The 26,219-nt window shown below is 34.5% G+C and overlaps 1 protein-coding gene and 1 non-coding gene across 6 annotated transcripts in view; both read left to right on the forward strand.

Annotated features, from left to right (window-relative positions):
• Positions 1–26,219, forward strand: part of RNGTT (RNA guanylyltransferase and 5'-phosphatase) — a 264,604-nt gene that overhangs the window by 159,770 nt on the left and 78,615 nt on the right. For all 5 annotated transcript variants that reach the window (XR_012508732.1, XM_010948946.3, XM_074368638.1 and 2 more), the window contains exon 12: positions 10,167–10,235. Coding sequence is in view for 4 of the 5 variants with exons in the window: in XM_010948946.3 (XP_010947248.1) it covers positions 10,167–10,235 (69 nt within the window). In the remaining variant the exon portion in view is untranslated. The remainder of the gene's footprint in view (positions 1–10,166; positions 10,236–26,219) is intronic.
• On the forward strand, positions 11,042–11,180 carry LOC123615065 (U4 spliceosomal RNA). The gene has a single exon (XR_006722586.1). It is a non-coding gene; the product is annotated as a U4 spliceosomal RNA (small nuclear RNA).

Here is a 26,219-nt window from a genome sequence, read left to right on the forward strand (position 1 = left end):
TGAATGATTGATGTCTCAATTATGAGATTAAAAAGAAAAATTAGAAATCTGGCAAAAAGAGCTTTGATTGTTCCATGAGGGTGAGGTGACTTCACTTATGTAGAATATGAGGGAATTTTGGTAGAAATAAGACTACCAACCACCAAAAAATAAGGAAAGTATATTTCCTAGAGAAATTTTGTTTTTAGATTTTCTAACTTGTCAAATAGGATTCACTAGAATTATTGTGCTTAATTTTAATTGCAGTAATATGGGTTAATGCAAGAGCCAATGTTAGTGTTCTAGAAGCATTTGCATTTTTATTAGCTAACTTCAGCGATATTGTTGTGTAGGTATCATTGGTTAAAAAAGAGAATCAAACCATTGTTTTTAAAAGAAGGTAATGATACTGGTTTGTAAGCAAGAAAGAGAGTTTTGTAGAATGATTTTTTGCTTATTAAAGGAATATGTAGAGGGTACAGAAGCATTGAATAATCTTAATCTAAACTAGGAGGTAGACTTTGGGAATGAAAAAACAAATAGTAATATCTAGGTAAGTGGAAGTTTCCATTTTGGGGGGATTGGTAAAACTAAACCTTGAACTTTAGGAGAATTATGAAAGCATGTTAAAAAAAAAACATCAGCAGATACAAGCTACTATGTTGAGTATTTTCAGACAGTCATTTGGGGCTATGTAGGGAATATCTGCTCAGAAAACATCTGGTATGAGTAGAAGAGTCCAGTATAGAAAGGTGGAGATAGTTAATTCTTTTCTTGTTTAAGAAAAGAATATTATTTTTCTATACTATGATGAATTGATTTTGCCCATTTCTATACCCAGTTACATTGCAGATTCATTTCCTTCTTCATTGTAGTCTTAAGCTATCATTTTGCTATTTCTAAAAGATTCCTTTCTATGCTTTGTAACTTTACAACTTCTCATGTTTCCAATTTCAAGCCCTTTTGTGTTATCTCTCTCTGCTTATGCATTTATAATGATTTGATTTCCAATTACTTCCTGGTTTATAGACATATAAAATATCAGTTCAGAGTCAAATCACCTGGTATAACCTTTGTCAGTTCCACCAGTCTTTGATCAGTGGAAAGTCACATGCCTTCTGTAGGATATTCAAGTGATGAGATTATGTTTATAGGTAAGCAAATGTAAACTTTTGTAAGTAAAACTTTATGAAATACTATCATGCTTTATTAATAACTATTTGATATATTATGTCTACTAGTTTACCTTTTATTCTAATTATATTCTAATTTTATGTGGTGGAAAATAATCAAGAAAATTGTAGTTCTGAAACAATGTATCCTAGGATCTTCAGATGAGATTGGGCATATTCAGGGTAGTATGGCCATAGACATCCTAGGATCTTTAGGGTAATTCACCACATGCTCCACTTTGAAGCTTCTCCAAGGTTTTGTAGTTAAGTATTTAAAAAGTGAGATATCTTTTAAAAAGTTTTGTTAGAGGTATTTTAAAAATGTCTTAGGTAATTTAAGTGTTTCTGTGTTTCTGAAGAAAGACTGATAAGGAGAAACGGCTAATTACATCATTGCATTTGATATTTTTACTGCTAAATTAAAATTAAGGTATTATTTAGGGATATCAGCCTAGGTTTATATTATCACTGGGTCCCTATCCCTAGTGCTAGGTGGGTTTCTAGCATTGGTAGGCAGTCAGGAAATATCTACCTAGTGAACACCAAATGAAATTTTATTTTTATTGAGATTTTATCATCCAACAAATTATCTAAGAAAAACTTAGCATTCTTACCTAAGAATATAAATGCAACTCATAAATAAGTTTTATTTAAAATATAGAAAGGGAAAGAAAGCAGACTAGCTTAAAAGTATAGGATATTCTATTTTGGAATATAATATCAGAGACAAAAGCATGCCAAAGTGAGTTTTAAAATGATCTGATATTTAAGTTATTAAAATAAAATTAACTTTTCAAGCCATACTATTTTAACTAAATGTATTGAGCCTCTTTTTGGCTTCTTGATAAGGATTCCTTCTACCCTAGAAACCGTGCCTAACTGAAACTCTTATCTCAAAGGCTGCTCATAGCACATCTTTGCTGAACAGAACTTTTCTATGTTTGGTTTGATCTGTTTATAACCCTGGGTTTCTATTTCTTTGAAAATTTCATTTCAATGACTTTCTTTTGACTTAGTCGTTTTCACGTTGACAACTTATCCTTGGCTATTATTCCTCCTTTAATATTTTAAATTCAGACATACTGCTTTCTAACCATAACTTCCATCTTTAAAAACTGATGAGATGCCTCATCAAGACATTTTATCAACTTCTTCACCATCTGTGAGCCATAGATGTGCTTTCTTCAGCTACGTCTGGGTTTTAGTCTTAGAGGGAGTGCTCTTCATTGCGAGCACAGTCTCAGCTCAAGTGTATTTTGTATCTTGTATCTTATATCTGCGATTCCTGAATTCCCCTTAGTTTCTTAAGGTGGAAGTTGTTTCATTGATTTGTAACCTTCTTTTCTAATTAGTAATTTAGTGCAATAAATTTTCCTGTAACAGACGTTAGTTGCATCCCTCATATTTATCTACTGTATTTTCATTTTCATTGTTTGAAATACTTTAACATTTTCCTTATGACTTCTTTTGATTCATGGTTTATATGAAAGTGTTATTAAGTTTCTAAACACTGGAGGATTTAGCAGATATCTTTCTCTTACTGATAATTAATTTAATTCATTATTGTCAGAGAGCATTCTATGACTCTCACCTATAAATGTGTTGTATGCACTTGGAAAAGAAGTGTTTTCTCTGTTGTTGAGTGGAGTGTTCTGTAAAGTGTCAACAAGTTCAGGTTGTTTCGATGTTGTTATAGTCTTCCATATTCTTACTGATTTTGTGTCTACGTGTGTTCTGTAAGTATTTTCAAGACGTCTTTTTACCCCTGCTCCTTGTATCATAGTTCTGTTCCACGTTGCCCCCACCCCTGACCTCCCTACTTTTTCCTTTTTGTATTTCATTTGGAAAAAGTGCTACAGTTTTTTGTTCTTCAAGTTCAGTGATGCTTTCCTTTGTTATATCCAGTCTCCTGATAAGCCCATTATTATCCTTCCCACTGATTGGCATTCTTTTTCTTTGATACTGTGTTTTGTATTTCTTGCATTTCCATTGTGTCATTTTTATAGTTTTCATCTCTTTGCTGAAATTCCACATTTGCTCATGCATGTTTTCCACCTTTTCCTTTAAAATATTAAGTTTATTTTAAAGACTTTGATAATTACAAAATGTGGGCCATCCTTGTGTCTTGTTCTATTGACCGCCTTAACTGTTGAATGCAGGTCTTTTTTTTGGTTTTACGTGTGTATGATAATTTTTTATTGGATGCTGGTCATTTTTTCCTGGTTGAACAGTAGAGACTGAGGTAAATACCGTTGTGCTTAGTACTAGGCATACCTCTCCTTTCAGTTTATTAAGCCTCATTTTGGGGTGGGGGAGGTTAGTGGTTGAAACAGTTTTGTTCTGTATTTGAGATGGGTTTGTATTGCTATATAGTTATCTTCAGGGCCCCAAAGCCTTCAGTAATCCTTAAGCAAATGACTTCTGTTGGTTGAGCTTATTGAGAGGCCTGTAGTGTGAAATGGGTTTTCCCAGTGTTCCTGCTTCACTTGGGCGCTGCTCACCTGTACCACGTGGTGGTCTGTTTTCATGCTGTTGTGTTCTCCCTCATATGTAATTGACAGTTTCTTGGCACTCAATGCCTGACTTGTGGGGACGGTGGAGTTTTCTTAGTTTTCCTCCTCAAGTCCTGGTATTAAGCAGAGCCTGAGCACCTCAGTCTCAGGGATGGGTTTCCCCTCAGTGGGCTGACCTTTCCCTCTTGGCAGCTGAATTTTGCCTTGCATGGGTAGGAAGTTTTGGCAGGAGCAAATTTTTCTGTTTTTTATCGACCTAATATCCATGGACCAAGGCTGTTTCTGGCCCCTTGTATAGCTACAGCCGACTTTATCCTCAGATGGCCTTTGCTTCATATCAGAAGGGTCTGTAAAGGGTTTTATGTCTGTTTGCAACTAAGATGAGGCTTTCTCATCTTTCCTGTCTTGCCCTCAGTCTTTCCTGTGAATCCGAGAAGCCTGGGGAATAGAGCTAGTAAACATGTTTGGATTTCTCTTGTGTTTGGGGCTTCCAGGGATTCTAAACTCGCCCACACTTGGTTTTTAAGAATTGGTCAAACTTTCAGTTTTTCTTTGTACTCACTTTTAGGGCTGCCATTTTTCCCTCTTATGCTTTCCCAAAGGCAATCAGTTCATGTGTCTCATCTTCCTTTGGAGGGGCTTGGGGTTCAGTTTACCTGGTTTACTGTAGACCTCAGCCCTCTAATGGCCTTAAGAAAAGCTATGTTTTTATAGATTATCTGCTTTTTAAAAATGTATTATCAGGTTAGAAGAGGCATTCTCTTGCCATATTTTACATTGCAAGAGTGGAACTTTCCATATAAAAAAGATTATACATCATGACCAAGTGGGGTTCATCCCAGGGACACAAGGCTGGTTCAACATACGCAAATCAATCAGTGTAATACATCACATCAACAAGAGAAAGGACAAAAACCACATGATCATCTCAATCGATGCAGAAAAAGCATTTGATAAAATTCAACACCCATTTATGATAAAAACTCTCACCAAAGTGGGTATAGAGGGAACATATCTCAACATAATAAAAGCTATATATGACAAACCTACAGCCAGCATAGTACTCAACGGTGAAAAACTCAAAAGCTTCCCACTAAAATCTGGGACAAGACAAGGATGCCCACTATCACCACTCCTATTCAACATAGTCCTGGAAGTCCTAGCCACAACAATCAGGCAAGAGAAAGAAATAAAAGGGATCCAAATTGGAAAAGAAGAGGTAAAAGTGTCATTATATGCTGATGACATGTTACTATATATAGAAAACCCTAAAAGGTCCACACAAAAGCTACTAGAGCTGATTGAAGAATTCAGCAAGGTAGCAGGTTACAAAATTAACATTCAAAAATCAGTTGCATTTCTTTACACTAACGATAAATCAACAGAAGAAGAAAGTAAAGAAACAATCCCCTTTAAAATAGCACCCAAAGTAATAAAATATCTGGGAATAAATCTAACCAAGGATGTGAAAGAATTATACACAGAAAACTATAAACCATTGATGAAGGAAATTAAAGAAGACTTTAAAAAATGGAAAGCTATTCCATGCTCTTGGATTGGAAGAATCAATATTGTTAAAATGGTCGCACTGCCCAAGGCAATCTACAGATTTAATGCAATCCCTATCCAATTACCCAGGACATATTTCACAGAACTAGAAAAAATCATAATAAAATTCATATGGAACCATCAAAGACCTAGAATTGCCAAAGCATTACTGAAGAGAAAGAAAGAGGCTGGAGGAATAACTCTCCCAGACTTCAGACAATACTATAGAGCTACAGTCATCAAGACAGCATGGTATTGGTACCAAAACAGACATATAGACCAATGGAACAGAATAGAGAGCTCAGAAATGAACCCACAAACTTTTGGTCAACTCATCTTTGACAAAGGAGGCAAGAATATACATTGGAATAAAGACAGTCTCTTCAGCAAATGGTGTTGGGAAAACTGGACAGCAGCATGTAAAACAATGAAGCTAGAACACTCCCTTACACCATATACAAAAATCAACTCAAAATGGATTAAAGACTTAAACATAAGACAAGATACAATAAACCTCCTGGAGGAAAACATAGGCAAAACATTATCTGACATACATTTAAAAAATTTTCTCCTAGAAGAAATAAAAGCAAGAATAAACAAATGGGACCTAATGAAACTTACAAGCTTCTACACAGCAAAGGAAACCAGAAATAAAACAAGAAGAAAACCTACGGAATGGGAGAAAATTTTTGCAAGTGAAACCGACAAAGGCTTGATCTCCAGAATATATAAGCAGCTGATACGACTCAATAAGAAAAAAATAAACAACCCAATCCAAAAATGGGCAGAAGACCTAAACAAGCAATTCTCCAAGGAAGACATACGAATGATCAAAAAGCGCATGAAAAAATGCTCAATATCACAAATTATCAGAGAAATGCAAATCAAAACTACAATGAGATATCACCTCACACCAGTCAGAATGGCCGTCATTCAAAAATCCACAAGTGACAAATGCTGGAGAGGCTGTGGAGAAAGGGGAACCCTCCTACACTGCTGGTGGGAATGCAGTTTGGTGCAGCCACTATGGAAAACAGTGTGGAGATTCCTCAAAAGACTAGGAATAGACTTACCATATGACCCAGGAATCCCACTCCTGGGCTTGTATCCAGAAGGAAATCTACTTCAGGATGACACCTGCACCCCAATGTTCATAGCAGCACTATTTACAATAGCCAAAACATGGAAACAGCCTAAATGTCCATCAACAGGTGACTGGATAAAGAAGCAGTGGTATATTTATACAATGGAATACTACTCAGCCATAAAAACCGACAACATAATGCCATTTGCAGCAACATGGATGCTCCTGGAGAATGTCATTCTAAGTGAAGTAAGCCAGAAAGAGAAAGAAAAATACCATATGAGATCACTCATATGTGGAATCTAAAAAACAAAAACAAAAACAAACAAACAAAAACAAAGCGTAAATAAAGGACAGAAATAGACTCACAGACAGAGAATACAGACTTGTGGTTACCAGGGGGGTGGAGGGTGGGAAGGGATAGACGGATTTCAAAATTGTAGAATAGACTACACTGTATAGCACAGGGAAATATACACAAAATGTTATGATAACTCACAGAGAAAAAAATGTGACAATGAGTGTGTATATGTCCATGAATAACTGAAAAATTGTGCTGAACAGTGGAATTTCACACAACATTGTAAAATGATTATAAATCATTAAAAAATGTTAAAAAAAAAGAGTGGAACTTTCCTGTAAACTAGTCTTTTAAAGATAAACTTAAAGGCATTAAGCACTTTACAATTATGAATATAGATCTAAGGAATGGGTGAGGAGGGAAAAAGCTTTGCTAATATTATTCAGTCAGTACTTGTAGCTTGTGATAACATCTGTAGTGACAGTCTCATGTATAATTTGAAGTATGCTGTAACTCAAAGACAGCAGTGAATATGATGGAAATGTGTTAAGTGACTAAGTATTGGCCCTAGTGATAAAGACACTGATATGTAAAGATGCTCATAACAAGTTTGGATAAATTTTCTTTCAGGAATTATAACTAGAAAAAAGCAATATTTAAAATTTAATGTGCTATTTTACATATCTGATTTCTAATCAGAATAAATAAATGAATTATAAATTAACAATTTTAGATTTTTCTCTTTATCCCCGTAAAGCCTTCCCTCCATCACAAGAATTTTACCTCCCTTTCTATGTATCTTATTCATATAGTACATGCTAAAGTACATTTAAAGTTTGTAAGTTTTAAATGATGATTGGAGGACCTATATATGTGGAAAGTTTCAGAAATCTTTGGGGCATTTGCTTCAGAGAGTCACAGACTTTCTTTGGTTATTTTCTCAATTTTAGTTAAAGTCTGATTGAAATCTGTTCTGAGTGATTTTAAATTTTTAAGCTGTCTGACTTGAAACTAGTTACTTAATTTCTCCAGGCCTCAGTTTACTTTTCTGGTGAAGTGAATAATGATATAAAATGCAAAATTATACATCTCATCAGGAGTTGTGTGTTTTGAATGATATACGGTAAGAACTCAGCACAACACCACCTTTTAGGTCTTTAACAAATGATACGTGGTATCATAAATATGGTAAGTCAAGAAAGAAATATTGTCTGGAGTAATCAACAAGGAATAAAAGTGAAAATAAGGAATATTTCTTCTTTTGACCTAAGAAGTTTCATAGTCCCTTAAATTCTCTGATTCTTAGAAAGTTAGAGTAAAATAAAAAATGAAATTACTTTCACTTCTGCAGCAGGTAGCATCATATTATCTAGAGTCTTGCCAGCACTGTACTTTATACTGTTTGTGCACACTTTATATCCAGGGATGGTCCAGTGTATGAATTAGAGAAGTTCGGTCTGAGAATGGAAAAGCTATATTTACTTGTCATAAATGATGTACCTACTATAAAAGAACAAATTGTTTAACCTTTTAGAAATTTTTTAAAAAGATGATTGTGCTATTTGGTTTTCATTGCATCATTCCTCAGCAGCAGGATTTGTGCTATGAATTTAACAGGTTACCTTTTCTTATGTGATGAATTACAAGAAGTATCAATGTTTTAAATTTTTTTCTTGTTTGAACCTTTACTCATCATTATTTCATTTAAAGAAATCAGTACTTTTAATCCGTATTGAATTTTTACTTAGGTAAATTTCCCCCTCAGATGGCTCAGTCATTTGAACCTATGAGCGAATTGGAGATCAATTTCAGATCTGCCCTGAAATTTCTGCCTATTTGGCTAAGCTCTAGATAGTGAGGCTTTAAGAGTCCCAATCTACAAGCTCCCCACTTGCTTAATGTCATAATAAGAGGAAAGAACAAAACAAAACAAAAAAGAAAACATCAAGAGCATTACAGTGAAAAAAATTGTAATAAAATATACATAGTATAAAATTGAGCACTTACCATCTTAAGCATGCATTTCAGTGGCAGTAAGTACATTCACATTGCTGTGCAGCCATTGACGTCATTTATCTCCAGGTCTTTTTCATCTTTCCAAACTGAAGCTCTGTACCCATCAAACACTAGAATATGATTGTGATCATAGATTGTGATTGGATAACACAGCATATCTGAAATTTTGGTGGCCATATTTGAATCCCAGGACCATCCTGAATGTTTGTCAGTTGGCCAGATGCTGGGTAACATGACATTGTTACCTGGCTCTGTGAAAGTATATTCTGTTCTTTTCCGTGAGATGCAGAAACCAGTGTTTAGGCCCTTAGTCAGTGATACACATATTCAATTCTTGAGAATAATAAAAATCTGTGAAAGAGAAGCATTTAAAACTATTTGTTCAGAAGTAATTAGACAGCATTGGGCCTGGAACTCCACTCTTCAGTAGATAGTGGCATTGAAAACACTGTTTGTATTTCATAATGTGTATTCCCTGCAATGCAATTTTTGCTTGAAAAAATATGAAAAAGACAAAAAATGAGACAGAAGTAGGGAAAAAAAAGAAAAGTTAAATTTTTTTTCTGCTTGAGGGTTTAGGGAAAACATAGATAATGCATTTTGGGGCAACAGTCCCCATGTCTGAGCTAGCTTGTGGTTACAGATTCTCAGAACATCCCCCACCCCTCCACCTATCCCAGGCAGGATACTCCACTCCTTCCTTTTTTGTATACGTTTATTTTTATTCTTTATTTATTACTCCCCAGAGTTTCTACATTCATTTTAGTCTTGACCTCTGTGTCTTCCTTCCTTTTATGCTGGCTCAGCTTCATGCATTTACAAATATGTTTTATAACTGGAAATTTGTACCTTTTGACCACTTTTGTAACATAAATAAGTACTAGGAATCTAATGTGCAACATGATTAATATAATTAATGCTCCTTATGTTATATATGAAAGTTGTTAAGAGAATAAATCCTGAGTTCTCATCACAAGGAAGAAACACGTATTTTAATTTTGTATCTATATGAGATGATGGATGTTCACTAAAGTACTGTGGAAATCATTTCAGGTATTTAAGTCAGATCATTATGCTGTACACCTTAAACTTACACAGTGCTGTGTGCTAATTATATCTTAACTGGAAGAAGAAAAAAATTTTTTTTTTCATTTGAGCTGAATTTAAACTCTTCTTTTAAAATTGAAGTACAGTCAGTGTGTCAATCTCTGGTGTACAGCACAATGTCCCAGTCATACATATACATACATATATTTGTTTTCATATAAAAATACGTTTTTAATATTTTATCCATCATTTTGTTTGTTGTAGTTTGGACTATCAGGATATCTAGCCTGCCGTGTGGAATGGAAATCTTCATATATTTTTAAAAAACTTAACAATATATTCACCTAGACCCCTCTGGTTCACCCCTCTCTCCCATTTTGTATTTCAGTTTTTAAAATTTATGTATTAAGAAGTTCTTAGAAAGCATACAAAAAATTAAAAAAACTTTTAAGGTGATTTATGTATTGATTATTGCCTTTCTAAAAGTATGTGTGTTTATTTTACAGCTACTTGAAGGAAATTTTGCCAAAGAAGTTAGCCATGAAATGGATGGACTCATTTTTCAGCCCATTGGAGTAAGTTCATTTGTCTGTGTGTGTGTGTGTGTGTGTGTGTATGTGTGTGTGCATGTGTGTGTTAAGTACATTTTCCTTAGATATATTTACTTAGGATTAATTACTGCTACAATCACTGCTTTTCTTAAAACAAATTGTTCATTATAAAATATTTCATATATACTAATTATAATAATAAAATGAACAGTTGTTTGCTTTTAACTTAGCTTAAGAAATTAGTATCACTGATCATAATTTTAAAGGAAGTTATTAGTCTTTTAATACAATTAGTTTTCTTACTGTTCTTGCAAAATGAATGTTACTTTGTTTCTTCACTAGAACTATACCAACAACCTTACATAAATGCTTATTCCTTTCTGTAGCCTAATATATCTTTAAGTATTACTGTTTTTAAAACCTCATTTTGCTATGGATGAGTAAAATTCAAAGAGTTATCAATACTTGAAGAAAGATACAATTCTTAGAGTATTTATTCCATGTCAGATTTCTGAAACTCACTGAAAAACTTTCACCAGCTTAATGGTCAAATTATGTATTTGGAGTAAGCTATGTTTTACTCTGGTAAAGTTTCTTACCCTCTGCACATAATTCGTTGCTGTGGGGAGCTCTCCTGTATGTAGCAGGAAGTTTTGCAGCATCCTTGGTCTATACTTCGTAAATGGTAGTATTACCTCTCCCTCTCACCCCTCCAGGTTGTGATAACCAAAAATATATACATTCACTGCTTTATTTCCCCTGAAGAGCAAATTTGCCTTCAGTTGAGAACCTGTGCTCAATAGGGCAGTGTTTCTTAAAACTGTGACCCGAGCTTTTTGCAGTGGCAGTATGGTAGCCAATGATGTTTATCCGAGGTGCAATTATTGCTAATTGAAAACTTTCCCAATACCCACCATGGTGCCTTGAAATATAGTCAGCGTTGGCAGTTTTTGACAGTCTCTATGGAGACTGAAAAAAAAAAAAAACCCCAATAGAAACAAAAAACAAAACTGTGGCCTGTGGACAAGGAACATTAGCACCACCCAGAAAGTTGTTATAAATGTCATTCACCCCAGACCTACTGATGACAAACTCTGGGAATGGAGTCCAGCAATTTGTGCTTTAACAAGCATCTCCAAGTGACTCTGATGCATGTTCAGATATGAGAACCACTGGTCTTATAGGAAAGAGATGTATTGCATGTGCCACACCTTGTCATATGCTGCATTTTACCTTCACTAACTATCCTTAGACATTAGGGTATGAGCTAGTTGTGAAGTTATATAGAGAGACATCAAACTGGGTACCTGGAGAAAAACTAATATTTTTGAACACTGTGTATTAAACACTATGTTACATATGCTTTACATGTATAGTAAAACTCTGCTATTATGCAAATTTACATGTAATGTGATATGTGATTGGCTCTTGTCTTCCTCCCAGCCCGTCATGCTAAACAGGTGGAGGGAACATCTTCTCTGGTCGAAGGGGGAGGAGATGGGCAAGTGTTAGAGGCTGGGGACAGAAATTGTAATAAGTGCTGTTTTAGGAAGAGAGAGTTAGTTAGATCTTTTAGTTCCAGTGTTTTCCAGGTCTAATCTCTGTGGGTTGAAAGAAATAAAATTTAATTATAACAGTAATTACAGTAAGTTTCATTGTGTTAAACTCATGGTTCAGACCCATGCATATATGAGATTTTGGTATGTGTAAGAGAAGTGGCCTTGTGATGTGTCTAGTGTAGTCAGTTGATTTATTAGTCTCTTCCCGTTCCAGTAACCGCACGTGTTAGTACAGTGACTCTGTAATTGACATCTGCTAAGGCAAGTCCCCCTGTTCTTTGCCAGGCTTTTCTTAAGTATTTGTGGGCATTTGGTTTAACACAAGTTTCAATCAGTTTGTCAGGTTACCCAAAAATTCTTCTTGGAAGTTTAATTGGAAATGCTTTGAATTTAGATTAATATGGAGAAAATCAGTGTGTTTAAAATGTTAAGTCATCTTCTCAATAAATAAGGTAGAGCTCTTATCAGGTCTTTTTCTGTTCTCTAATATAGTTTAAGTTTTTAATTGTTGTTGTTAGTCTAATTTCTAGATACTTATTATTTCCTGTTTTTATAGTAAACGGTATTTTTTAAAATTTGGTACTTCTACTGTACCTGCCACATTGTTGAGTGATTTATTTTGTTGATTCAACACTCTTGCTGAACAACCTTAGTTCTAATAATTGTCTAATTTTATATATTGGTCAGGACCTCTAGTACTGGCTTAAACATGACTCTCATTGGATGGAGGAGCAGGAGACATTTATACCTCAAAAGTTATATGACTAAATTTTCTCCATTAAGTATAGTTTTGGTAGATTTCTATTGGATACCTTTTATCATGTTAAGAAATTTTTGGTTTTAACAAAGATTTTACAGAGGTTTTTGTTTTTGTTTTCCAATCATAAGTAACAGGTTTTGGGAGTTAACAGATGTCTTTCCTGATCCATTGAAATTATCATGTCATATTCCATTTAATGAATTTCATGTAGTAAATTATAATGATTTTCTCATGTTGATCCATCCTTGCATTCTGGGAATTCTTAATAAGAGAGAATAAACTCTTACTCTTATTTTACTTTCCTAAAACCAATATATCTTCTACATGGAAGTTTAGACAGTTGCAATAGTTAAAATAGACTTTTTATGAATTTTATTAGTATCACTATTACATGACTGTGTATCTCTTAATTTTTTTTCTCCTGCCATCATTTCAATAGACTTTTCATGTTTAGATACTTTACTTCCTAGAATATTAAGATTATATGGTATGTGGAAAGGCTCTGAAAGGGTCACATTTTGTTCATCAGGGCACATGCCAGTTTCTTTTTAATTTAGTGTAACAGATACTTAAATTAGTGTATAACTGCAAAAGACTCACTTCATTAAGAAAAAATGATTCACAACTGCCTATTTTGGTAAAGTTTAATCGATGATACAGCACTATACTATACTGTACTACTGTTTAGTACTCCTTTTCAGTTTCCATGAAGTTTTAATGATTTCAGTCTTTATTTCTTGAAATGTTTCATTTGTAATTGTAATTTCTTATGATAAATTTTTGGCTAGTTTCTTATTTCTTAAAGGTACATTTTACCCACTTTAATTCTCTTAATTTTTACCACCAGTATTACATCTTTCATAGTGTTTGCAGTGTGCCCTTTAGTGGGAGGGAGTTCAGTGTTAGTGGATGAAATGGCATCTGGCTGTAAGAAGGATGTGGTTGGTACTAAGTTACATGTCTGTCCATTCTATTTAATCCAGTGATTCTTTTTGCATTCCTACTGTACTTGTGTTAAATCTTCTAAAGGGTATTCTGAGTATATGATATATTGACGCTGCCCTCCAGAACGGGCTTCATTTTAGCATGACTCCGTTCTGGGTAAGCAGGAGGCAATTTTCTCACTCATACACAGACTTTCATTATATTCAGCTTTGTAGCCTTTGTTATTTTTTCATGATTTTGCTTTTGCAATTCAGCCTGACTTTTCTGTTGTTACTGTGTCCTGACTTTAGGCCCCATCACAGGAGTGGTCTTGTGTATTCCATTTTCAAACTTTTGATTTGCCAAAGCCAGCGGTGAGACTGTACCTAGCTTCTGTGGAGAGATTTATGACTTTTCTACCTCTTATAAAAAGTGAAAATAAAAGTTTTCATTAAATAGATGATCTTTTTTTAAATTTAAGTATAGTCAGTTACAATGTGTCAATTTCTGGTATCCAGCACAATGTCCCAGTCATACATATACATATGTATATTTGTTTTCATATTCTTTTTCATTAAAGGTTATTACAGGATACTGTGCTATACAGAAGAAATTTGTTTATCTATTTTTGTATATAGTGGTTAACATTTGCAAATCTCAAACTCCCAAATTTATCCATTTCTACCCCTTTGCCTGAACCATAAGATTGTTTATGGTGTCTTGTGAGTCTGTTTCTTTTGTAGGTAAGTTTATTAGTGTCCTCTTTTTTCCTTCCCTTCCCTTCCCTTCCCTTCCCTTCCCTTCCCTTCCCTTCCCTTCCCTTCCCTTCCCTTCCCTCTTTTCTGTTTTCTGTTTTCTGTTTTCTCTTCTCTTCTCTTCTCTTCTCTTCTCTTCTCTTCTCTTCTCTTCTCTTTCTTCCTTTCTTCCTTTCTTTTTCTTTCCTTCTTCCTTTTTTTCTTTCTTTCTTTCTTATTCCACATATGAATGATATCATATGGTATATTTCTTTCTCTTTCTGGCTTACTTCCCTTAGAATGATGATCTCTAGGTCCATCCATGTGGCTGCAAGTGGCATTATTTTATTCTTTTTTATGACCCGAGTAGTATTCCATTGGATAAATATATGCCACAACTTCTTTATCCAGTCATCTGTCAGTGGACATTTATGTTACTTCTATGTCTTGCCTATTGTATATAGTGCTGCTATGAACATTGGGGTGCATGTATCTTTTCAAATAAGAGTCTCCTCTAGGTATATGCCCAGGAGTAAGATTGCAGGATCATATGGTTGTCTGTTTTTAGTTTTTTGAGGAATCTCTATACTAGTTTCCATAACGACTGCACCAAACTGCATTCCTACCAGCAGTGTAGGAGGGTTCCCTTTTCTTCACACTCCATCCAACATTTATCATTTGTGGACTTTTTAATGGTGGCCATTCTGACTGATATGAGGTGATTAAATAAATGATCTTGACTAGCAATGTTAAACACCATATTTATGATATCCTGCTAAAGAAAGTAGAGTTTAAGATTTTTTTTTAATAATTCATGACTCTTACAATTTCTATTTGTGACTTTCAAAAAAAGAATACTTAAGCTTTTCTCTCACCTCATTCTTTGAAATTGAAACCACTGTACTTAGATGTTGTCATCAAGTTCCTTTTCTTTACCAAGTGAAATGGACTTTTTATGATTGTTATTGCATATTCAAAAGAAAGACCTTAATTTTCCTTTTCAGCCACTCTAAGTCTTCTGTGTGAGGAGGTGAGAAGACAGTTGATTACAGACAGGTGTAGCTTCCAGTGGTGGGAGGAGATACGATTTTAAATGGTCCAGAGACAGGGCATTAATGATATTTGCATTACATGATGAGAATTTAGTCCTGTTTCAGTTTTTTTATTCATTCTCTCAGTTTATAAAGAGAAAGTGTATTTATTTCTAGTTTTTAATATCTAAGGCTTGCTAATCTTTCCCTTTTCAACAAGATGAGTGTGAACTTAGTTTTACACTGTTCAAAAGGCAACATTCTCTGCTGGGTTGATTCATTTCCATCGTATCTAATATTTAAGACTACTTATTTAGGGTAAAGGATACCATTTTCTATGTTTGGTATAAATGGTATATGTATACCATTTGGTATAAAGTTTCCTGAATATCTTGCAGGGGGGAGGCATTTTTCAGCCTACCACAATTATCCAGCTTTATATGGCATTTCCAGTTAATAGTCATAGACCCTAATACCCCATGTAATGTCTTATTCTGTCCTTGTAAGATTTGTAAGTTACCTTCCTTCCATAGGGTTTCTATTTAAAAGCAAGTTCTGAATGAGAAATTTAGGACCCTTGTTTAGTCCAAGAACTTTTTAATGTAAAAAATTACCAACATTTCTAAATTTTTCTTCTGGGGAAGTCTAAAATCTTGATGGACTCAACTTTAATAATTAAGTGCAGGCAGGTTAAGTAATAGACTCTTACGACAAAATACAGTGTATTAGAGGTAACCTGTGTTTTTTGTCATGTTAAAATATAATTTTTTCCACCCTTTATTTTTGAACTGGAGGATATCCAAGTATTAGAATCTATAGTTCTTTTCTCTGGAATTTTTCAGCCTGTGCAGAGACCAACCCTCTAGTCTTTGCTTGGTGGTATTTGCCTGGGTGTTTGCATTCTTGGAATTGAGAAGATAAAGGGGCAAGTGTGTGCTTTTCTGTAGGTAAACTCTTCATTTAGCTCTCTGAAGTTTCACTTTTCCTCTTCTGTGATTCTTGAATCTTCTGGAATGGAGCTTCTGTCCTTCAGTTTTTCCATAGAAGAAACATACCTCCTGCCTTTTTCCCAGGTTGGGAGGGAACCTAGAGGTTTAAATGCTCCTTATACAGATTTTCACCCAGTCTTCTGTTTCCAGTATGAGGCGCACAATCTACCCCCCACCCCATGTCCCTTGCAGCCTTGTCTGTATCCGTTCTTCTGTGACCGCAGCATGCATTCCTCTGCCTTGGCATCCTTCTCTGCAGGCACTTAGTATCCAGTTTTCTTTGCTCTTTTCTCTGTTAACTTCTGCATCTACTTTCTGTCTTTCAAAAATTCAACATGCTGTTTTTTGCTGTTGTCTTCTCTCCTATTTTTCCTTTTCTATTGGTACCTCTTTTCTGTAAGTCCCATTTAGGGAGGTTTCAAATCAAAGTGGATATAAATGCACATGTTTAATTCACCACATTTATCAGAAAATCCCCCAGACTTCTCACAATGTGGTGTTGCATCTGTTGGCTTCCTTGAGCCAACAATTCAAATAAATGAAGAAAGGGACTATTTTGAGTGACCAGACTCACCAGTGATCTGAGTGAGTCTATATAAAGTGGAGAGAAAGTCCTGGTCAGGGGTGGGCAAAGCTTGATTTTTAATCGCAGTCCATTCTCTAATACCACAGAAATATTCCAAAAGCAAATGAATGGCAAAAAATGAGGATTCCTGGTACATCTACTTGTGAAAAAACTCCTTGGCCTACATTTGTTTGGTGCTGGTTACATAAAAATTAGCAAGAAGTTAATTCTGCTCCATTATATTAATTACAGTGAGTGAACTAAAGTTGAACAAAAGGTAGAAGATATTACTGCTGATTTTAAAAAAAAGGAAAAAATATCCTGGCAAAATATTGAAGAGCAGTGATAAAGGTGCTATATTGAAGTGATGATTCTGTAGAGGGCAAAACCCCAAACACCAACTTAGATTTTGTTTACCTTTTGATTTAAAGTTCAGTTTTTCAGAGACAACCTTGTAACACATTCAGAATGTCACTTAGCTTGTTACTTTTATAAGAAAAAGGAAAAGCAAAGTTGATCGATGATATATTCAGGAAAATTAAGTTTAGGATATTTCTTCGTGTTTATAAAGAAATGTACCAGAATTTGATATTTACTAAAATGCAAAGCAGCCATTAATTATCATGAAAGCCTCAGTTTAAAAAAAAAGTAGGTTAAATTGCATTTATAGAATTATGGAAAATTGGAGCTGAAAAGCACTTGAAGATTCTCTAGCCCAGTGGTTTCAAAACATGAATTTTCAAAGTTCTGGGTTTCCGTGAACTGCCTTGGGACCACGTGCAGGGATAGGTTACTAGGGGAGCATTCTGTTTATATCACAGTAGCCCTGATTTATTTCTTTTATGTAGTATACTTCTAGATAAGATTGTGGTTTAAAAAGGGCTTCACCCAAGTAAATACCATTGGAATCAGTTGCTTTTTTGAAAGGTCACCAGTGATCTTTCTTCATTGCAAAATCAAGATAATTTTTCAGCCCCTTTCTCACTTGATCATCTAAATGGCAGTCTACCCTGCTGTCCACGCTTCCCTGAGATACTCTCTTACATGGCGTCTGTGATATTACAGGCTCCTGATTCCTTCTAGTCTTGGGCCGTTTCTTCTGTCTCATTCAGGCTCTGCATCTTCTACTAGCCATTGAGGTTTGGAGTTTCTCAAGGCTCAGTGTGCTGGACCTTAATTCTTTCTCCTGCTCTGCTCTCTCCCTAGAAATCTCATCCACACCCGTGGCTTTAGTTATCTCTTGTCAGCCTGTGCCTCAGATTTTCAATTTCTATTTAAGCTCCAGATTTGTATATCTAATTGCCTACCCTGATATTACCTTATACGTTTCTCAAAAACACCAGAAGCTCAATATCCTTGAAAGCTGAACTCCATCTCTACTCCCCAAACAAGCCAACACACAAACTACAAAACAGTCCTTTCCCAACATTTTCTACCTCTGTTACTTAAATGCAGTTACTTGAATGAGAAGTCCAGATGTCATCTTCGACACCTTTCCCCTCTTTTATCCCTTTAATCCATCTCCAAGTCTTGCTTTGTTTCCTAAATATCTCTTAAATTATTCCCGTTTCTCTTCACTACCACCGCCACAACTCCAGTCTGACTTGTCATTCATTGCCTGTTTTCCTGGACCACTGGAGTGGCGTCCTAACTGGTCCTGCAGCATCCTTCTTTGTCACCCTCCAGTCCTATCTCCATACTACATCCAGAGTGATCGTTGCTCTTAATCTCTGGTAATTTCCCCTTGCTTTCAGGTTAAAGACCAAAGATTAGAAACCAGTTAACTCTATTACATGCTGCCTTTTGGTTTCCCCTTGTGTTTTGCTGTTGATACAAAAATAACTCATTTTTATTTAAAGGTGACTTACTTATATTACTTCATTCATAAATAGTGTTTAAAAAATTGAACTGTAAGTTATACTTGACAAATATTAAATATTAATATTAAATATTTTGAGAAAATTGGGTATTTTCTTCAAAGAAGAAATTGGTGGTTTATTATATTATAAACCTATATTCTTTCTAAGATTTAAAGCTCAAATTTAGTTCAAACTGAAGTGATCATCTTTAAAAAGAAGCATTTTCAAATTGAATTTTCCATCTGGTTATTAGTCTATACCATAAACTAGATAAGTTTTATTAGACTCTTATATATAAGGTTTTCAGCTTTACATTTTATTGACATTTTGAATTGCTAATCTTTTGTGGTTTGCAACCTGAAAATGAATATTTTAAGATGGCCATTTGGCATTTTAATATACTATAGGTAGTAGATCTTTTACTTGACAGCTATTAGATCTTTCAATTTAATTTACAAAGTTGATAATACTTATTGGTTTACTAGCTTTTAGAAGAGGGTTTTAATGATTTATGTAGCATGGTAAATTTTTATTTGTGGTAATAACTGATTAATTTCTAACTTTTAAAAATCATGTTTGATTTTATTTTTGTCATCTGGAGACACATGTTTCTAGATAGGAATTTTTGTGCCATTAATAATCCCTCACTATGAAATAAAAAGTGAATTATATGTAATGAATTATAAAATAGAGGTGGTAATAAAACTTGAAATATTTTCTTTGTTTTATTAAAAAAGACTTTTTCTTGTTTTATCTGCCAGCTATATTGTGATTAGTAAAGCATATAATTGTTGCTATATTGAGTCTAGACTATTTACTCTCAAGCATTAGTGATTTTTTTTTTTATGTTTTCATCACTATCTTGATTTTCTGTAAGGTGGGTCAGCTTGATTTTATGTCTCACACATTAATCAGTTTGCATGTAAATTGAGTCAGCTTTGATTTTAATATTGCTTCCTTGTGAAATATTAATGTTTTTATTAAATCTTTACTACTGCCAGGTATATTGAATGTTATGGATAGATTGTAAAATGAAAATTGGAATTAGTCTAATGCCTTGTCTTGAAGTACATGACGAATTAGAGTGGTTTTCCTCTGTAGCAGAGATGATGTTACCATGGTGAGAGCTTCTGTTGCCATGACATTTGCTTGCATATTTTGATAGGTCTTCAGTTGAAGAAGGGCTCTGTTTCCTGGCAGACTGGAAAAGTGTCATTCTATCTTTTCCCCAAGTATGTTATTTTTTATTGAAAAATAAATAATAATTTCCAAGGAATTGTAATAGTGAACTGCCAAGAAAGAAAATACACCTTGTTTATTTAAAAATTTTTTTCTTGTTCAACTTTTGGAAGACAGCAAAATATTCTTAGCTTGTTTTGTGTAAGGAAGAGAAAGCAGAAGAATATTATTGTTCTGGTTTTCTTAATAAATAAAGCATTTGCTTTTCCATCAAGTTTCATTGACAAAATAAACAGCTAAAGATGAATAACTTGTAATCATTCTTAACTGGATGTAGATACATAATGTTACTGTACAACAAAAAGACACTGATGATGATGCTGTATTGGTAGCATAGAAAAGGAGAAATAAGTATAAATAAAGACTCTACAAAAATGAAAGAATCTGTGAATTCCAAGAGGATAAAGTACAAAAATCAATTTTCATTTAATTAATACATATTAAACACAGTGAATTAAGGATAGTTCCTTTTTATTGATAACTTACGTTTAATGTTGCAACGTTAATGGTAGATATTTTTTAAAAATTGTATTTTACAGTGGTATATTCTTAATTTTAACTTATCTTCTCATAGTTTCTTTATGCATTTATAGGCAGATACAAATTTGTTAATACATTATTATTTCCACTCCACTTTTCAAGGAAGGTAGCACATTATTTTGCACTGTGCTTTTCAGGACTTGTCCAGCCAAATATTTTAATGTGTATTTTGTTAGTGTTCTAATTTGAGCATCACGAGACATTTTAGAATCAGCAGAAAGATGGGGCTTATTATTGATATCTCCCATCCCTTAAGCTTGTGGCAGTTTGGACTTGTAGAAGGACATATTTAAAAACATACGTTTTGTCAATGTAGAATGAATTTTCCTTTTGTTGTCGAAGTTCATTGATAACTTTAGTGGCGCTTTTTACTGATAGACCAATTCATTTTGTAAAAGCTGCAAATTGAAATATTCTATAATGAGTACATCTTGACACAAGCTGTTTCTTCTGCAGCAAACTGTTTTCTTTCTTCCTGTATTACTCCCATTCATCCTTTGAATATCAAATTAAGTATGGCTTCTTTGGGGAAGCCCGGCTGACTAGGTGAGTGTGACTCTCCCCTGTGCTCTTACAATGCTCTTCTTCATACCGGCACTAGGAGCATTGAAAATTATTTCAGTGATACTCCGCAGCACAAATTAGCAAAAAGAGAGGGTATCGTAGTTGATATAGAAAGTAATGAGGCTGCAGATGTTACTTGTATCTAGAGTTTGATCCACTATCAGTAGACTGCTTTTATTCAGACTTGTGTCTGCCAGGGAAGAGGAGTAACTCTGGGAGAATCTGCTAGCTCTAAAAGTTAATGGAATTTTATACCAGATGGCAGTAGTCCCGGATATTCCTGAGTTTTTAGAACCTATTAGCTCATTCCTTCATCTAATAAATTGGGTGTCTGCTATGTGTCATACACATTGCTGAGTTTTGGTAATAATAAAAGTGGATAAAGGCAGGGTTTCTGCCCTCAAAGGGCTTACATTGTATGAAGACCCTTAACACAGCAGCAAGGTGAGATGAGTGCAGGCCAATGGATGATGGAGGCACTTTGGTGGGTCCAGAGTACACCAGGGTGCATTGGGAGATAAGGTCTGTGCTCAAGATAGGACAGGGAACTTGATTCAATAGACTTCCGCGGTGCCTGAGTGGTCGAGATTAGGTAAGTCTTGGTTTAGGCACTGAAGTTTATTAGGTTGTCTGAGCTCTCTTTTCCCACTAGCCAGGGCCTTGCCAGTTGCTTCCCCGCCTACTCACCACGCCAAACAGAATTAGACTAAAAGTAGAACTGACTTAAAATTGGTTCCCTTTGGAACAGTTTATAATATCTCATGAAGTCATCTAACCCAACCTTTCATCATTTGCTTTTGGACAAATGATATATTTTATTTTGTTAATGGTAGAAAGATTTCACTATTATTGTGATTTGGGAATTATTTGGACAAGTCTAACCATTTGGTTATCAATTTGTGTATCTGTAAAAAGAGGGAGTTTACTGCTTGTTTTCAGTGTCCCTTATCTTTCTAGTATTCTTACTCAGTGTATTAACTGATCTTGATACTAACTGGATATTTTCATGTAATCTGTCTTTATCTCTGTTTCCTTATTGGTTAAAATTTAAAATCACTAGTAGTTCTGTGGAACTGCCCAGATAAACTAAAGCTGAAGTTTCAGAAGTCTTTGTGTAACTATAATTTTTTCAGAAATTTTTCATTAGGTTATTTAATACTAAAATAACAACAAGAAAAAATTAATCAGCCTTGTGAGTTAGATATTAGAAATAGTAATATAACTGTGTTTTTGAGTAATTTTTCCAACCCCAATAAGCCAAGAAACTACATTAATTCTCTAATGTTAAATTTTACTTCAAATCACAACTTCACTTTCCATAAGTAGTAGTAAAACTTTTATAAGTAAACAAGAAATGTCAGCAAGCTTTTTAAAATGGAGTTCTCCATTTTCTTTTCTTCTCCTGCTTCTTTCTGTGATATCGCTCCCTGCTATCTCTACCACGTTTGTGACTTTTCAGAAATGGAATACCAAGTGGTTGCCCTGAGATATTTTTGTAAAAGATCAGCTCTTCCCTCTACATAAGCAAGAACAGTGTAGAGCAGTGAGCCAGCTTAGAAAACTTGGGCAGACTTCCCTTTAGCTCAGGTACATTTGTGGTCTCATTGCCTAGAACTTTCTTGTAACCCAGTTATTCTTCAAAATTCAATTCATGCATTTTTCTCATTGAAGAAAACTTCCTTTACCCTCACCCCCTGATTTTGGTGTTTCTCTGCGGTAGTTCCTCAGCAACTCTTGTTTATGTTCTTTGGGGTCCTCTCTCATGTCCCTTGGAGACTGTGTTAAAAACCTCATTGTGGTCAAACTCACTGTCTTGTTAGTTTTTGTATCTTCCCCAAATAGCATGGGTCTGGGCACATAGTAGGTACTTGGTGATGAAGAACTTTCCCTCCATACAGCGTATTTATATGTCTTATTTTGCACAATAGGTATTTGTTAACTGCTTCTCAATGAAACGTGGACAGAGGATCTAATCAAGTCACTAAATCGACAGTTGTTTTACTCTTCTGTCTGGTAGAATTACCAAATAGGATTTCTTCTGCTTTCTTGAAAGCTAAATGCGAGAACAACAACAAAAAGTAAACTAATATGTGGTCAGGCCAAGGATCTTTCTTCAGCATGTGGTCCTTCTGAAGAGGGCATTATGTCTCAGGTTTTAGTGTAGGGCCTGGAATATGTATTGTGATAACATAACTACTCACATTTTACTAATGGAAATCACAAAGTAGCATGGGGCTGCAAAACATTTTAGATATCTCTGGTATCGATGTGCTCTTTTAAGCAAGCAAGATGCTATTGCATTTTTGTAAGCAAGATGGATGATGCCCACATTTTGAACTTGCTTAAAATCAAGAAGTCAGTAGTTAGTAGAGGCAAATAAGAACCAGAGACCTTGTCCTCTTTACTGTTATGACTGCTAGCTTCCTTTACATCAGAGTTTCTCAACTTCGGTACAACTGACATTTTGGGCTGGATAATTCTCTCTTGTGGGCAGCTGCCCTGTGCATTGTAGGATGTTAGAAACATCCCTGGCCTCTACCCACTAGATGGCAGTAGCTCACCCTTCCCTCTCCCGTGTGACAGCCAAAAATGTAGGCATTGCCAGATAGCCCTTGGGGGGTAAAATCCCTAATTGAGAACACTGCTTTATTCAACAGATATACCACTTTTGCCTCTATTTCATTTTCTCTGTATTTTGGTTTTAGAGGACTTTTTTGGCAGATGGCCATCCTCCACCTTTAAGCCAGGTTCTGCTCTCATTTGGTAAACTCTTTACTAAACATCTTACTTTGTTGCCTGACATCTGCATTCATTTACATTTTCTCTTTAAGATGATAATGGACATCTCAGGTTATATTGGTAATTGCTTTCAGACATAAACGATCCCTAATTTTTTTAATTTAATAACTCACCTGGTAAAATCAGATTTATTTTTGTAGAACTAAGTATTATACGAATCAATTAAATATAGCTTTGATAATTATTTTAGTCTAGATACATGCTGGTGATAATTATTTTAGTCAGTACATGCTGGTGAATTTAATGAAATTAAAATGCATTACTCCCTAATTATACATTAGAACATGTAGCTTGAGAGGATGTTTTTATATTCTTGTTTATATTCAGCAAGATTATGTATTTCAAGTTTGATATCTTACAAATATTTATTTTTAAAAGGCTTAAGTTCCTGAAGTATATAATATCTTTGCCCTTATTATTTTCGGGATCATTGAAAAAGGGTATTTTTTGATAGTTATTGCTATATACAGTCTTTTGTGACTAGTGCTAATTTAAGTCATTTCATAATCTAAATTTAAAAATATAAATTTAAGTACACCTGAGACATTCTATTTATTTACATTCTAATAGGTATCTAAACACATTTTATTCATGGAATCTCTGTCATTGTTTTATTTACATTCAGTCATCGAGAACTATGCTATTTTAAAAATACAATTTTCTAAAAAATTTTGTCAGACATTTTGTTAATTTTCATGAAGTTACTTTGAAATTCTCAATCATATCAAGTCTAGTATTTCAGATTAATATAAATGGTTTGGTGTACAGTCAGATGAGGAGTGATTTAACACTTCTGAATTATTGCTGTATAAAAACAGAAGAGTTAGTATCTGCTCTTTTCCACTGGACAAGATTGAGTCTTGATTTTTAGAGAAAAGAGTGTGAAGGATAGTTAATATTTACTTTACAAATAATATTATATTAAAATTATTTTTAGAATTTGTCCAAGGTGCATAATCTTTAACATTTCTTAAGTTTAATAACTGAGATTGATACGGTTGCTAACTGGTCTCATACTCCTAGTCATATAAATAAATGGGGAGCAGAAGTAAGTGATGGTTTGTCTGAACATACGCCTTTCCCTGGGGGGACGTACGGGGGTGGACGTGGGATGCTGACACTCCTTTCCCCCGTCCCTTTTATCCCTCCTTACCATAGGGAACCACTCTTGTAAAAGGTCTGTGATGTTTCTGTCAGATACGCTTTATTACAAAAAAGACTAAGTTTTATGATTCTTTTTCTTAATGGATTCACTGCTGGAAAATTTAGCAGTTTTAACATTTATAAAAACATTTATACTTAGTAAGTTTAAAGAGATTTACTTGTGATCATCCTGAAGGATATAGGTTACCTACATGAATCTCTTGGGGCAAATAAATGGACAGAAACTTACTGAAATACTATATATTTGATTTTATATTCATTCATGTTAAACACAAGGCTTGGGGGAAAATAGTGTATGTTATGTTCTTAAATTTGCTGCAGATAAAATGTCTTGTCAACTCCAATTGTTGTCTTAGCAAACCTTGTTATACTAAATTTGTCATTATATAGACTTCTGTTTGAAATACATGATCCTGTGACTAGGGTTTTTGAAGTTTTTTTTTTTTCAAATTTATTTACTTGTAATTTTAAAAATTATTAGTGAGAACACTGACCAGTTTTTCCTTCCTGAGTGTTTCTCTCATAATAAGGCGCCGTTCCCCATAACGCCCTCGCTGAGTCTCCACATACTTTCCTCTCCTTTGGGAGATTCTATATTTTTCTACTCCTGTGTTATGCCGATATTTCCTTCGTGCTGTAAGTCTGCATCGGTGGATATTACCCATTTTTTCAAAGATTACAGTGTTCATTCCTGTATAGTATGTCCAAAGCCACTCAAGTAAAATAGTTTCTCTTTTTACTATATTCCTAGAATACACTAAAACATGTTTTTCCTACGCTGTAGTCTCTCTAGTTACATGGACAATGTTGCAGAACAGTTTCCACAACTTTTATATCACTGCAAACAGAAATTCAGTAACAATTAAGCAGTAACCCCTCTTTCCCCTACTCCATGCCCCCTCCCCACCATTGACATTTATATCTGAGTCCCTGTTTTCTCTTTTTTTGCTGTGTACCATGCGCAGAATCATATGGTAATTCTGTGTTTAACTTTCTGAGAAACCATTAAACTGTGATCCTTAGTGTCTGTATCACTACATTCCTTACAGCAATGTACATGGATTTTAATTTATTCACATCCTCTCCAACACTTGTTATTTTCCTTTTTATTTTTTAAATTACAGGCACCCTAGTAGATATGAAGTGGTATTTCACTGTGGTTTTGATTTGCGTTTCCCTCATGGCTAATGATAGTGAGCATCTTTTTATGTGCTTATCCACCATTTGTATCTCTTCTGTGGAAGAAATTTCTATTCTCATTCTTCTACAGTTTTTAAAAAT

Source organism: Camelus bactrianus, chromosome 8 (genome assembly GCF_048773025.1).
Source record: "Camelus bactrianus isolate YW-2024 breed Bactrian camel chromosome 8, ASM4877302v1, whole genome shotgun sequence".
NCBI lineage: Eukaryota > Metazoa > Chordata > Mammalia > Artiodactyla > Camelidae > Camelus > Camelus bactrianus.